The sequence below is a fragment of the Leptonychotes weddellii genome, chromosome 2 (genome assembly GCF_054177405.1).
Source record: "Leptonychotes weddellii isolate Sample4059 chromosome 2, ASM5417740v2, whole genome shotgun sequence".
In the NCBI taxonomy this organism is placed as follows: Eukaryota; Metazoa; Chordata; class Mammalia; order Carnivora; family Phocidae; genus Leptonychotes; species Leptonychotes weddellii.
The window spans coordinates 12,375,698-12,388,729 of NC_138370.1; the positions used below are offsets into that span (position 1 = coordinate 12,375,698).

The window sequence follows — 13,032 nt, forward strand, 5'->3', positions numbered from 1 at the left end:
ACAAGTGAAGAAGGCAGCTCATTTACACGCGCAGCTGAGCACCTGGCTCAGGGTGAGCACTCGAAAGAGGAGGCCATTCGATCTTCATAGTAAGACCCCTCCAGGGTTTCTTGCGGTTGAAATGGGAGAAAGTTTTGATCCCCAAGAAGCAATGATACTTTGCCGCCCCTGTCCCATGGTGGTACTCTCAAGTAGACACAGACAAAGTCAGGCATGATGCCCATTAAAAATTTAACTATATATCATATTCATTTATTATCAATCCACAGGATAATTTGATTGCTACATGAGCTCATAAAAGCTTTTTCACCTTTACAAAATTAAAAAAAATGTGCCACAAGGATGTAATAACAACTGCTGATAAACAAGAAAAGGAATCTTAAAATTATAAATTTGCTGTAGAAAAGATAAAAAACAATTATATTTTCTTTAGAATTTTACCTTGAATAAAATATTCCCCTGTATAAAAATAAAAAAGCTTGCTCTGGTTAGAATTAGAATATTTTTGTCTTCAAATCTGGGAATTTGTATAATATCTCCATGATAAGTTTTCCTTTGTACCGCGTGGCATTCAAGCACAGCAGATTAGATTTTCTTTTTTCTTTCTTTCTTTTTTTTTTTTAAAGCAGTCTTAAAAATGGGACATCTGTGGAGAAGTTCATTTTCTTCTTCTCCTCAGGGATGTGGAACACCGCCTTTGCGGGGAGGAAAAGGAGGAAAGGAACTGGATGGGATGGGCTGGGAAGCGGGACAAAGGGCCGCGAAGGGGTTGGTGGGGAGCGCTGAATGTGCTGAGAAATAGAGCAAGATCACAAGAAGAAGGTCTATCTGTAAGTGCTTTAAGATAAGGTGCAGAAGCAGACTGCAACGTCGCTAGTACTGCCCTATGTACATATTCACAAGAATAAAAAATTCCAGCTAGTTCACATTTTCTCATCCGTTCTGAGGCATCCACTCCACCATGCTGGCCTTGACCACAGGCAATGCAGCACCTCGCTGCCCGTGTGAGTGTTGGTCCTATGACGTCCTTGAACTTGAGGGAGCAGCCCTGGGAGATCCAGCAGGCTCTAGAGATACGCGTCTACCAATGGGCTGGAGTCCTGAGTTAAAAAGAAGCTCCAGTACTGGAGTTGGACACGGCAATCAGTGTTCTATTGTCAAGGCTTTTTCCCTTAGATTTGTCTAAAACAGGTGTCAGAGAGAAAAAATAAAATACAAACAAACAATAAAACAAAGCCAAGAAATCCCAACAACCACCAGGGGAAGTCGAAGGCTTAACAGCTCTTGACACGGGCCTGGGTGATATCGGATGTTTTCTTGATGACGCTGGCCCGAGTCTCCCGGTCCGGCCGACTGCTGCTGGGCGCTGGGGTCACGGAGGGAGGGAGGGGCAGGTCTGGTAAAGTGGGCCACGAGCTGTTGTAAGGCACCGGACAGCTCTCCTCTTTGATGGTGACCTGGAGGTCGGGTTTGTTGGAAGTAACGAAGGTCGCCATGCTGGGCAGCAGGTAGGTGCTTCGCGTCCCCATGTTGCTGAGGTACTGTTTGCCTTCAATATTCCTCTTCCGCCAGTGTGGTCGTCCCTTTCAAAGAAAAGAATCAAGATATATATCTTTTTCTTTGCCTTCGATCGAATGGCTTAAAAAAAAAAAAAAAAGATGCCCCCCACCCCCCTCCACCCCATTCCCACATGTTGGTGTGTTAACTGAGTTTCTGAAGAGGCGTGGAATGAATAGAAGCTTAGCGACTCGACATCCCTCAACTGAGATCCACACCCAGCTGTTCACATCCCAAGCAATGGTTTCTCTTCCCTTTTCATCAATTCCCATTTGCTACCTCCCAGAAAAATAGCCAAAACTATTCTATGAAGGCAGGAAAATAAGGCAGCAACTTGGTTTCTGGTTCCCCTCTCCTCCGGTCCCCCAGCCTGATCATGAGGTAGGTTTTAGGTCATCACGGCTGGTGTGTCATAGAGTCTTGCTTCCTCACTCACGGCCCAATCCAGCCTTTTGAGTCAATCTGTGCTTTCAGAGAAAGGGAAGTGAGGAACCCAGAAGGCGAGTGCCTTTCCACTGCTTTCAAACGGGTACAGCTTAGCGCTCCAGCGTGCCAAGCAAATAGGGGGTCTCAAGGGTGGCTTCACTCAAAGAAGGCAACGGAATTTCTGACCTTGAAGAAACAGGGTTGGAATGTCTGTGAGCATCTACACTTCCTGTCTTTTCAGAGTTCCTGGACTCCACTTGAAGTGTTTAGTACACTGGGAAATCAGGGACTGAAACAACCATTAGTCAGTCAGTCGCTCTCTCTTTCTTTCTCAAACAGACACAAAGCCGGAGGTTACAGCCATTTCCTGCCATTGTGGGAGCCCAGCCTGGAGCAGACTGAACACACACCTAGCCCCTGGGCACGGACCACAGAGGGAGGGGACTCCAGGTAACCGTGGCGATTCTTTGGCTTGGCCCTTTCTGACGGTGACTTCCCGTCACTGCTTTTGGCCACTTGGCCCTTCTGTTTCTGCTGGTGGATTAGGACGTGTGCAGTGGTGAGAATATCCACAATTTCCGGCCTCCACCTCAGTCGCCATTTCCTGCCGTCAGAGCCTCTTTTTCTAATGGGAACACCTTACTCTTTCCTCCCATTCAGCTCCCAAAGCTTAAATCTATACTTCAAAATCCAAAAGTACAGTAAATTTTCATGTTATGTATATTGGATGACACACACACACACACACACACACACAAAGTCCTCCAGCAGAGCTTCTGATCAGACTTGGAGAGACGTAACTAGCAGCAAGGAACCCGGAGTGTTGGTGGGGAAGGCTCTCCCACAGCGTCTGTTGGAGCCGAGTGGCGGCCGCCATGCTTACCTCGACGCTCTCTTCGTCACTGGGCACGCTATCGGTAGTTTCGCTTTCTGTTCACAGAGAGAAAAACACAGGGCCATCATTCCTGCCGCCCAAACTGTGGTGAGGCTCAGGCAGTGTTTAAAAAATATATCAGCATTTCTTTTTTTCAAAGGAGAAATGGGTCAGCGAACTCATGATCGTCACCCTCGTTGTGAGGCTCAATAAACACTTGTACTTGGGAGATGCTAGAGTGGATTTTATTTCTCTGATTTTGGCCCTTCATCCAAGAGTCGGGGGGTAGCTCCCTCTCCAAGGGCAGGCTATGTTTTCTCATGGCCCGTACCTCCCAGGATTGGGGTGGTGGCCCCACGGTGCTCCCCGGGACCTCTGCTCACTCCTGCACCCACGTCACCCTCTTTCCTCAAGTCTGCTCTATCCACACACCCCACTCGTGCTTTCTTCCAATCCCTGTCAATTAGTTCATTCCAGTCCCAACTCAGAGCCTTCCTGGATCACCCCCACTTACTCGGATCCCTCCTTTACCTCGTATCCCTTTCATACTTATATCTTGGGTTTATAAAGTTGCATCTTCCACCCGGGTTACTGTGGTGGACAGATTCTAGGGTGGCTCCCATGATCCTCATCTCCTGGTGTTTACTTGCTGGTTGGGACTCCCTCCTCTGCAATGTAGCTGGGACCTGCGACTTGATTTGAAGCAACAGAACACCGTGAGCGATGGGATGTACATGACTATGTCAAGTAAGATCGAATCCTGTCTCGTGAGGAGACTTTCTCCCTTGCTGGCTTTGAGGAAACAAGGAGCCATGCTGGGAAGATTTGCATGACAAAAAAACTAAGAGCTGCTTCTGGCCAACAGCCAGCAAGAAACTGAGGCTCTCAGTCTGACAACCCGCAAACAACTACATTCCACCCCAAATCCTGTGAGCTTAGACATGGACCTCCTCCCCGACATCCCGCCCTCAGACGAGCTAGCAGCCCTGGACCATACCTTGACCACAGGTCTGTGAAGGCAATATGCTGAGCAGAGAACGCAGCTAAGCCATGCCTGCACTCCTGACCCTCAGAAACTTGGGCGAGGAGGGGATAACAAATGTGTGTTGTCTTAAACTACTAAGGTTTGTGGTTATGTTGTGATGCAGCAATAGACAACTAATTCGCTTACCATCCTGACTCAGTCTGCCAGCTTCGAGACACAGAGCAGGTTCCCTAACTTCACAGAGTGTAGTTTCCTCATCTGTAAGACGGGAGTATTGACATCTTCCCAAGAGGATTAAGTGATGAATCAGTGAGAGGATGTGTGGGAAAAGGACTAGCACAGGGCCTGGCCCACAGCGTACACTCAATAAATGGTAGCACACCTTTGTCCTGAGCTCATCGGCCTTGCTCAACAGTGGATTTGCACAACAGGCTAGATTAACAGAGTCTAAGTCAATAGCTAGCGATCACACATCACCTGTACGTATAATACAAGATTTTTTTTAAGTGAAATATTTTTCATCTTTTTTAAATAAAAAATTGATGGTGTGCAGCTCTTCAGTGTCTATAGCATTGAGAAATGAAAGCACAGAAGGTAGAGAAATACACTGAGCCTTAGAGATCCCTGAGTCCGGGTCCTTCCTCTACAGACAAGGCCTAGAGAGAGCATCATGGGGAACGTTTATAGAGAGCCGGCACCTGGGCACGCAGGCCTTGTTTAGCCCCCGCAGAAATCTTCAGTGGGAAGCAGCTCCCATCGCCCCCTTTATGCAGAAGAGCTCAGGTGCTCTGGCACCTTCTACCTCTTTCCGCCCCAAACTTACGGAGCGGCTGACCTCCAGGCTCACATCTGGCTGGTGGCACAGCTGGGACCCGAGGCCTCCAGCCCAGACGGAGCCCTTTCGACCATGCGGAGCCGGAGCCCCCAGAGCAGAATCTCTATGACTTAAAGGTTAAAGAACAAATGGATAAACTGAGCCACAGGTTCATCCCTCCAACGACGAAAGTGAGAATGCTGACCACCCTGGGCCCGCCCTGAAGACTTTCTCCAGGGACGTCTCCCCTCCCCTCCCCGGGGGGGCTGCCCGGGAGCAACCAGAGCACGAGCCTGGCCTCTCCTCTCCTCAGACCCAGCAGACTTCCCCACAGCATCCCCAGCAGTGAGCAACGGCCATCCGAGGAAGGCTTCGCCTGGGCTGACGACGACCCTAGCTCAGGAGGCCCATGGGCCACAGCCGCCACGAGCAAAACAAGTTAAAAAGCCTGCTCGCAGAACCCTCGTGCTGGCGCGGTATCCCAGGGAGGCAGGGATCGGTATGGCCCCTCCCAAGAAGAATGAGGAACAGAGATGTTGAGAAACCTGCCAAAGCTGTGGCCTGAGTCAGCACAGAGGAGAGAAAACACAACTGTACATCTGACTCCGGGCTCCGGGCGCTGCTTCCCCGCAGGGAGAGCTCCTGCAGCTCGGGCTGAAATTTCAAGATCCCCTTTCCATTTTTATGCTTAGCTTTCTCTCTGGGCTCTGAAGCCAGGGTTCCTCGTCCTCTCATACGCGTCTAGACCCTCTTTGCTCCTAATTACCTTCCATCAATACCATCATCTTCTGTTCCTTTTCCTCTTCAAACAGAAACAAATACACGCCAGAGGCATGTGGGGCAGGGCAGGGGCGGGGGGGGGCAGCTGGAAATCCATGGAAATGAGCAGTTAACACCAAGGTTCTGGGATCCTGCCCCAACCCCAGCTGTGGGAGGGGGTGGAAGGCAGACCCTGGGCAGACTCCTTGGTAAGACCTCGCAGAGACTGTGAACGTGACCAGAATATTCACTGCCCTCGAGGACCCAGTTTTTGTTTTGTTTTGTTTTGTTTAAGGATTTTATTTATTTATTTGACAGAGAGAGACACAGCGAGAGAGGGAACACAAGCAGGGGGAGTGGGAGAGGGAGAAGCAGGCTGCCCGCGGAGCAGGGAGCTCGATGCGGGGCTCGATCCCAGGACCCCGGGATCATGACCTGAGCCGAAGGCAGACGCTTAACGACTGAGCCACCCAGGCGTCCTGAGGACCCAGTTTTCAAAGCTTCAGGGAACCAGTCTGAGACAAGAGAAGACATACATGTTCTGAACTGACATTTTCAGCTAACGCAAATGTTCGTCAAGAGAGTGGCTTCTAAATTAAGATCACCTGCTTCGGGAGTCACTCTGAAGGATCTCCGTATTAACAAGCTGATGAGCAAGCAAGCAAATTTCTAGTTTTTATTGCTTAAAAGAATGGCCCTGAGTGCCTTCACCTAGGAGCACGAGATGCCTCAAGCTCCAGCCGGAGGACCCGAGACTCTTCTCTCCGGAGTAAGCTTGGCTCTCCCAGCTACCCAGACACCACTGGTTTGTTGGGTGCACACAGACCCATCTTCCTGTTTCCTTGGTTTTCCTTCACTGTTGCCATTCTCAAGATCCCTTCCTATTATCACAAATGAGTTCATGGCAGCTGCTGCATTCAGATCAAGGCCACCGCCGAGTATCAGCCTGCACTCTTCTTTCATTTTCCCTTTTGAAGAATTTAGATTTGTTTTTTTATTGGTGGTGAATACAGTGGAATAAAAAAAAATCGGAGTTGCTTCACTAGCGGGGCGTGACTAAGTGGAAAGTATTTGCAGGGCATTACAGGTACATGAGTAGCTCATTTCAACACTGTGGTCCCAGTTTCCCTGAAAGTGACTGGTGGGAGGAATGGGGATCAACCCTGGGACGGGCTGATCTCAAAGATTCTTCTTCCAGAGGAGACACTAGTCTTAGCTTCACATGCCACTTCAGCCCAGTTTTTATTGTCCAACCACCTCGGGAACATTCTGGGGAGGGAGACAGGAGGCTTAATGTGAAAGTCTTTTTTTTTTTTTTTTTTTTTTTTTTGCATTCTGACATCCTGGTACGTTTTCTGGAAGACTCTTGTTCAACCAGTTTTACTAATAAGATTGACAAAGATTTCTTTCTCTCGATCCTTTCCTCAACTCACTAGAAAGCTCAATCAAAAGGTTCAAATCAGAGTCTTCTTCATTTCAAAGCACTGTTACCTTTGCCCCACCCAACAAAATGCAAGCCTGCTATGGTTTCCAGGAGGACCCAAAGTCTTTATTGCCAGTTGCTGGTCAGATGCTGACAATCTCCATTCTCTCAGTTATAACCAATTAATCCTTTCTATTACACTCTTCTCCATCCTCTCGTCCAGTCCTCCACAAAATCCTACCGTGGCTTTCTTTTACTAAATCCTCAATAACCTAGTAAAATCTTGGTGCCATACATACATCAGGCAAGAGGCCACCATACAGAAGACCTTTAAATATAAAATGCCTGTCCTCCGCAGTTTCCCAAGGTTCGGCTCTGGGATATCTCTCTGCATGATGAAAGTTCTAAGAATCCAACAAGAAATTTATATGGTCTTAAAACATCCCATGCAAGTACATCCACTCAAGGAAACCCCCTCTCTTCTTGCTCACCACAAAATGATTTAGACCACAGAGAAGATGGACTTGCAAAACGGACTGGTTATACTTCAATGATCAGTAAGCGTAAAAAAAAAAAAAAATCACAAACAACAACCTCCAAATACCAGTTTCCTAAGCAAGTGAATGAAATGGTGAGAGGAAGTTGAAATTCAATTGAATTTCAGCCCAAACAAAGGAACCTGATCACAAAAAAAACACAAAAAACGAAACCAGACAAGCAGCTTATCCTATTGGGGAACATAAAGTAAGAAGGGTGAATGAACTCAAAAGCTGCCTTTCCCAGCAGAACGCTATAAAATTCCTTGACTGAAAGACCTCAACCAGCCACAGTCCCTAACAGGTAAATTTCGGGTCTGTAAGCTCTGGAAAATTGGCAGTGATGAAACATCTTGGCTCCAGCCAATGAGCCTCCCTCCAAACGGTTCTGGAGAATTCAGACAATGACACAAGGGAGAGAACCAAAGGCCAGACTGAAGAGCCAGCCTCCAACCACAGTCCCCCTGCCCGTCAGCCTGGCACTGCGATCCTTCTTTGCAAATCTATGCAAATGTCCTGAAAAGGGTAATGAAATTTTCGTCTCTCTCTGCATGGATCAGCTGTTCTTGGGATTCTTCGCCGAGGCAAGATGCCTCGAGGGCAGAACAGCGAGGACATCTTTGTGGAAGCCTCAAGGAGGCTTCAGGAAGGCTTCAAGAGATAAACAGAGAAGTTTATTCTGAGGCTCCAAGCCTTAAAAAAAATTAAAACAGCTACATGCAGCAGCACGATGTAGAAGAAAGTCACACGTTTTCAGCCATAGCTGTGTAAATATATGCAAAGTAGCCTGGTGTTATCTCAACTGTAAAATTAAGGCAGAAACACGCTGCTCTGCCTCCTTTGGTGGGTCCTGGAGGTCGGGGATGTGGGTGCGTTCTGCACCCCAGAGCCCTGTGCACGTGTCCAGGGCAGCGTTACCGGGGAAGGGTTGAGCCCGGGCTGCTGGAACCAGCGACACGAAGGTGGAACCACTGTTCTTCCCCGGACACACTGCCTTACCCACACTGGCCTTAGGTTCCTAATTTTTAAAGAGGGAATAACAATGATACCCAGGCTGACAGGGTGATTCTCCTGACGATGAAGCAAGTCAGCTGCTTCCAAGCATGGAGCACATCTCCCAGGGCACCACAAACATGCAGCAAATAGTAATTATTATCAATGGGGCCTGGCAAAGACCACCAAGGATCTCGCACAGGTAGGGGCTCAAAACGTGATGACAAAACAACCCGTGAGCAGCTTCGCCTCTTTGACTGATTACAGGCTTCTTGTAGTCAAGGTTCACTCTCACGTTCCTTCTATGTTCCTGGCATAGAAGAAAGTCAGGATCTCGAGGACCTTAGGTGAAATCAGCCCATCACAAAAGGACAAGCACGGTACGATTCCACTCCCGTGAGTCACCCAGAGCAGCCAAATTCACGGAGGTAGAAAGAGCGGGGCGGTTGCCAGGGGCTGGGGGTAGGAGGGGGAGGGGACTTGGTGTGTCTCGAGGACAGAGTTTTAGTTTTGCAAGATGAGAAAGTTCTGGAGCCGGATGGTGGTGACGGTTGCCTAACAAGGCGAATGCACTCACTGCCGCCAAAATGTGCACTTAAAAATAGCAAAAATGGCCAATTCTGGGCTATGTCCATTTCACCACAATTTGAAAACATAAGCTAAAAATATAGAAAGCTGGTGTCCAGAAAATAGGCGGTTAGGTCAGTGGCTGGCAATTCACAAAGAACCTGTCCTTTGAACCAACCTAATTCTAATTCTGACTGTGTGCCAGCCACTGGGGTGGCCCCCGAACTGGGGGACACTGGGGGCACATCAAGGACACTAGGAAGATTCCTGAACGGGTATTAGAGCTGACGGTAGCTCCTCGGGATAGGGCCTCTGCTTTCTAGTTTTAATGTCTGCAAGCAATAACATTGACTCAGAATTTATATTTCTAATTATAAATGAGTCCCCTGAAAATTAAGCAGAGATCATGGGAGAGCGTAAGACGATAAAATGATGGTAGACAAGGGAGCCCCCACTTTGTGCTGTAAAGATGGAAGAACCACGCGAATCTGTTCTAATCCTAGGACTGTCTGGGTCAATTCCTGGGTCGTTACGTGGTCCTTCCCTAGGGAATCATATCCGGGCTCAGGCACCTGGCCTGATGAGAAGCTGCACTGAATTGAAAGAGACGGGGAAAATAAGTGGAAACAAATAAACATGGTGGGTTGGGATGAGGCTCTGGGTCTCAAGGCTGAGTTGAAGTCCTGACCCAAACACTCACTGGCCATGTGACCTAGGACATGTGCCTTCACTTCCAAAAATTGCGAAGGAGCTGGAAGGAATGGTCTCCGAGGTTCCATCCAGCTTGGTCAAACTCAGATTCCATTGAAAACACCCTTCCGGATTTCTGATAACTTATGCAAATAAAATAGACTTCGATGAACTACTTCTCCAAAGAAATATTGTTAGTCATGCACGAAAACGTTATGGGTGATCAAGTCAAGAAATGCTGTGGCCATGTCTTCTGAGAACACAAGTACCCAAGAAGATGTCCGTGGGGAAAATAAAGCAAGAATAATTCCTAGGACAGAGGAGAGGCTCTTTGCTGTGCAGTGAAGCAGGTGGCCCCACACTGAGGGACTGCCCCCCGCCATCCTTGCTCAGCTCCAAAGGTTCCCACCTACCCTCTTACCTGCATAGGAAGACACGGGGGAAATCTGCAGAGGGTAGAGCTCACTCATGCTGACCGGCTGTTCGTCACTCTCAGTGGTCACCTCTACAACTTGGCAGATGTCCGGAGGGTTAGTGACAATCTCTTGATCCTCGATGTTGCTGTCCAGATGGGACTGTCCTACAACTTCAAAGACAAGACAGCCATCATGCACCAATGCCTGACTCACCGTTCTAGCATGCACTCTCAAGAAAGACAACATTTCCCAAAAGAGTTGAAGAGTCAGGAATCAGATTCTCAGTCACCACATGTCATCGGCCGTGAAACTGAAGAACGGCCTTAGCTTTGGCTTAATGTCTCCAGAGAGGCAGCTTTGCCAGGAACCTGGCCCCCCGAGGCTATTTCCAGCTTGCTGGCCAATGGTGCTTACATGTGGCAATGTCCCAAACTCAATCTACTCATAGCCAAGCCTGCAGGACCAGAGGCTGCATCCAGAGCTAGCCCCAGGGCCACACAGACAGTGCTTTGAACTTGACCCATTTCTGTCCTCTGCTCTTGAGCCGAAGGAAGCTGCCGTGCTGTTTTCCAGGTCCTGGGTCCAGAGAGACATAATCAAACCTTACTAAGGAGAAAGGACCACCAAAATCCACTCCATTGTATCATTTCCAGCTCTGGGGGCTCTGTTCATGCTCCCAGCCCTTTCCTACCCTCCAGGCAACGTGACCACGGGAGGAAATATCAGAACAACGGGACAGAATGCTTTCCCAAGCCTCGCACAGATTTGCCACACCAGCTCCCCAGGACACCGAGAAGATGAATTCCCACTACCCTGGTTCTGAATCCTGCCTCAACTTTTTGTTAATTAAACTTTTTAGTTCGAGTTCATTGTAGATTCACATACAGTTGGAAGAAATAATAGACACAGATCCCGGGTGCCCTTTACCCAGTTTCCCCCAATGGAAACATCTTGGAAAACTCCAGCACGCTATCAGGATGCTGACACTGATAACAATCTACACTTGTTGTTGATTTTCCCAGTCTCTCTCGTACTCCTCTGTGTGCGTGTATATGTGTCTGCCATTAGTTTTTATGCAACTGTATGTCATCTCATGTGTTCACCTCATGTGTTCACCATATGTCATCTCATGCGTTCACCAGCATAGTCAAAATACAAAACAGATCCATCATCACAAGCATCTCCTATACCCACCTCCCGTTAGCCTCTCCTCCCCACCATTTCTAACCCCTGACATCCACTCATCTGTTCCCCGGTTCCGTAATTTTTGTCCTTTCAAGGATGTTTCACGAACGAGCTCACACAGTAACCTTGTGAGAGGAACTTTTTTCACTCAGCATAATTCCCTGGAGATCCGGCCACGCTGCTGTGCAGTATATATCCATGGCTGGTTCCATTCCACTGCTGAGTAATACTCCCTGGTGTGGGTATACCACAGTCTGTCTCACTATTCATCCACGGAAGGACTTCTGGGTTGTTTCCGTTCTTTGGCTATTACAAACAAGGCTGCCAAGAACAGTTGGGTACAGGTTTTATATGAATGTAAGGTTCCGTTTCCCTGGGATAAACGCCCAAGAGTGCAATCGCTGGATCACATGGTAACTTCATGTTCCATTTTACAAGAAACTGCTGAACCATCGCTGGGCAAGGCTATACAGTTCCACATTCCCAGCAATGTATGGACGACCTAATTCAGGCACATTCTCACCAGCTTTTGGTGTTGTCGCTCTTTTCCTGCTTCAGCCACTCAGAAAGGCGTGTACTGGTATCTCATTGTGGTTTTAATCTGAATGCTCCTAATGCCCTCCCCCACTTTTGAGCAGAACTGGCCTTAGACTTCTGTTGGCAATTGACTGAAATATCCCTGAAAACCGGCATCGATAAAGAAATGGAAACAACAAAGGAATAGCAATGTTTTCCCAAGGGCCTCAAAATATTTTGCCACCATAATCAACGTTTTACTCATGCCTGTGTATGTTAGTTTAACATTTCCACCCAGGAGAATGACAGGCAAGCCGTCCTAATCCTTTTATCAATTAAGAAGCTCAGGCACAGAGAGGTAGATTAATTTCCCCAAAGTCACACAGTTCAGGTTCTGTGCAGGGCTCCCCGTCCCTCACATTTTCTCGACCATCAGTTTCGGCAAAATGGCCATCGCGTCCCGATCTTCTTGAGAAGTTTGCCACCATGATGGGCAAGTTCTTGTCTTAACTGCTCGGCATTTTAATTGCTCCAGTATTTTTGTTTATAAATGAGTTCCTGTTTTAATTACTTTCTGGAGAGAGATGAAATGACAAGCACGAGGTAGAGAAAACATGACCTGATTCTATTCAGAGAAGGCTTGAGAAGGGAGTGAGAATTCTCGAGTTCTGGAATGAAGAGAGGGAAGGCACCCAAGAGGCTGGGGGAAGGAGATGTGGGGATGTGATAACCATCCAGAAAGCCATAGCATTCAGAGAGGAAGGGAAACGGAATGTTGTTTAGGTTCTCCTGGAGGGGATAAAATTAAAGAAGAGGAAGGCAGGCTATATATGGCAGGCAGACTCCCAAATTCTTATTTTGTCCTTTGGACTATCCTATTTGAGCATGAAGAGCATCAATTATGCCTTTCACCAGACACAGACTGAGCGCCGACACTGACCTCTCTCAAGTCTCTTCTGCCTCTTCTCCCACGGAAGATAAAACGGCAGGAAAACAAGATTTCCCAAATCCTAAAAGCCGGTGGCAGATAGAAACCAAATGGGGCACGCGCGCACATGCACATGCGTGTGTCTGAGGAGGGGCTGGCTGTAAGCGATAGCCTGCCCACTAAGGCAGTTAAGGTCTTCTATAAATTCGATTTAAATCAAAGCCACTCTCACTTCCAGTTCTCCAAAGTTCAATTCTCTCTTGCCCTGTCGTTCCAAGTAGACAGCAAGCGAGCTGGGAGCACACACAATGGCAGCAGCTCAAATGTCTTCCTGTCCCAACAGCCCCTTGCTCTGACCAGGAA

The 13,032-nt window shown here is 48.0% G+C and overlaps 1 protein-coding gene across 4 annotated transcripts in view; it reads right to left on the minus strand.

Moving 5' to 3' along the window:
- Nucleotides 1–223: 223 nt before the first annotated feature.
- Nucleotides 224–13,032, minus strand: part of IRF2 (interferon regulatory factor 2) — an 80,439-nt gene continuing 67,630 nt past the window's right edge. For 3 of the 4 annotated variants that reach the window (XM_081807505.1, XM_081807515.1, XM_081807499.1), the window contains exons 7-9: nt 10,046–10,210; nt 2,867–2,913; nt 224–1,583 (exon numbers count right to left, since the gene is read on the minus strand). In XM_081807505.1, the coding sequence (XP_081663631.1) occupies nt 1,275–1,583; nt 2,867–2,913; nt 10,046–10,210 (521 nt within the window). In that variant the 3' untranslated portion in view covers nt 224–1,274. The remainder of the gene's footprint in view (nt 1,584–2,866; nt 2,914–10,045; nt 10,211–13,032) is intronic. The other variant, XM_081807490.1, reaches the window with a different exon arrangement.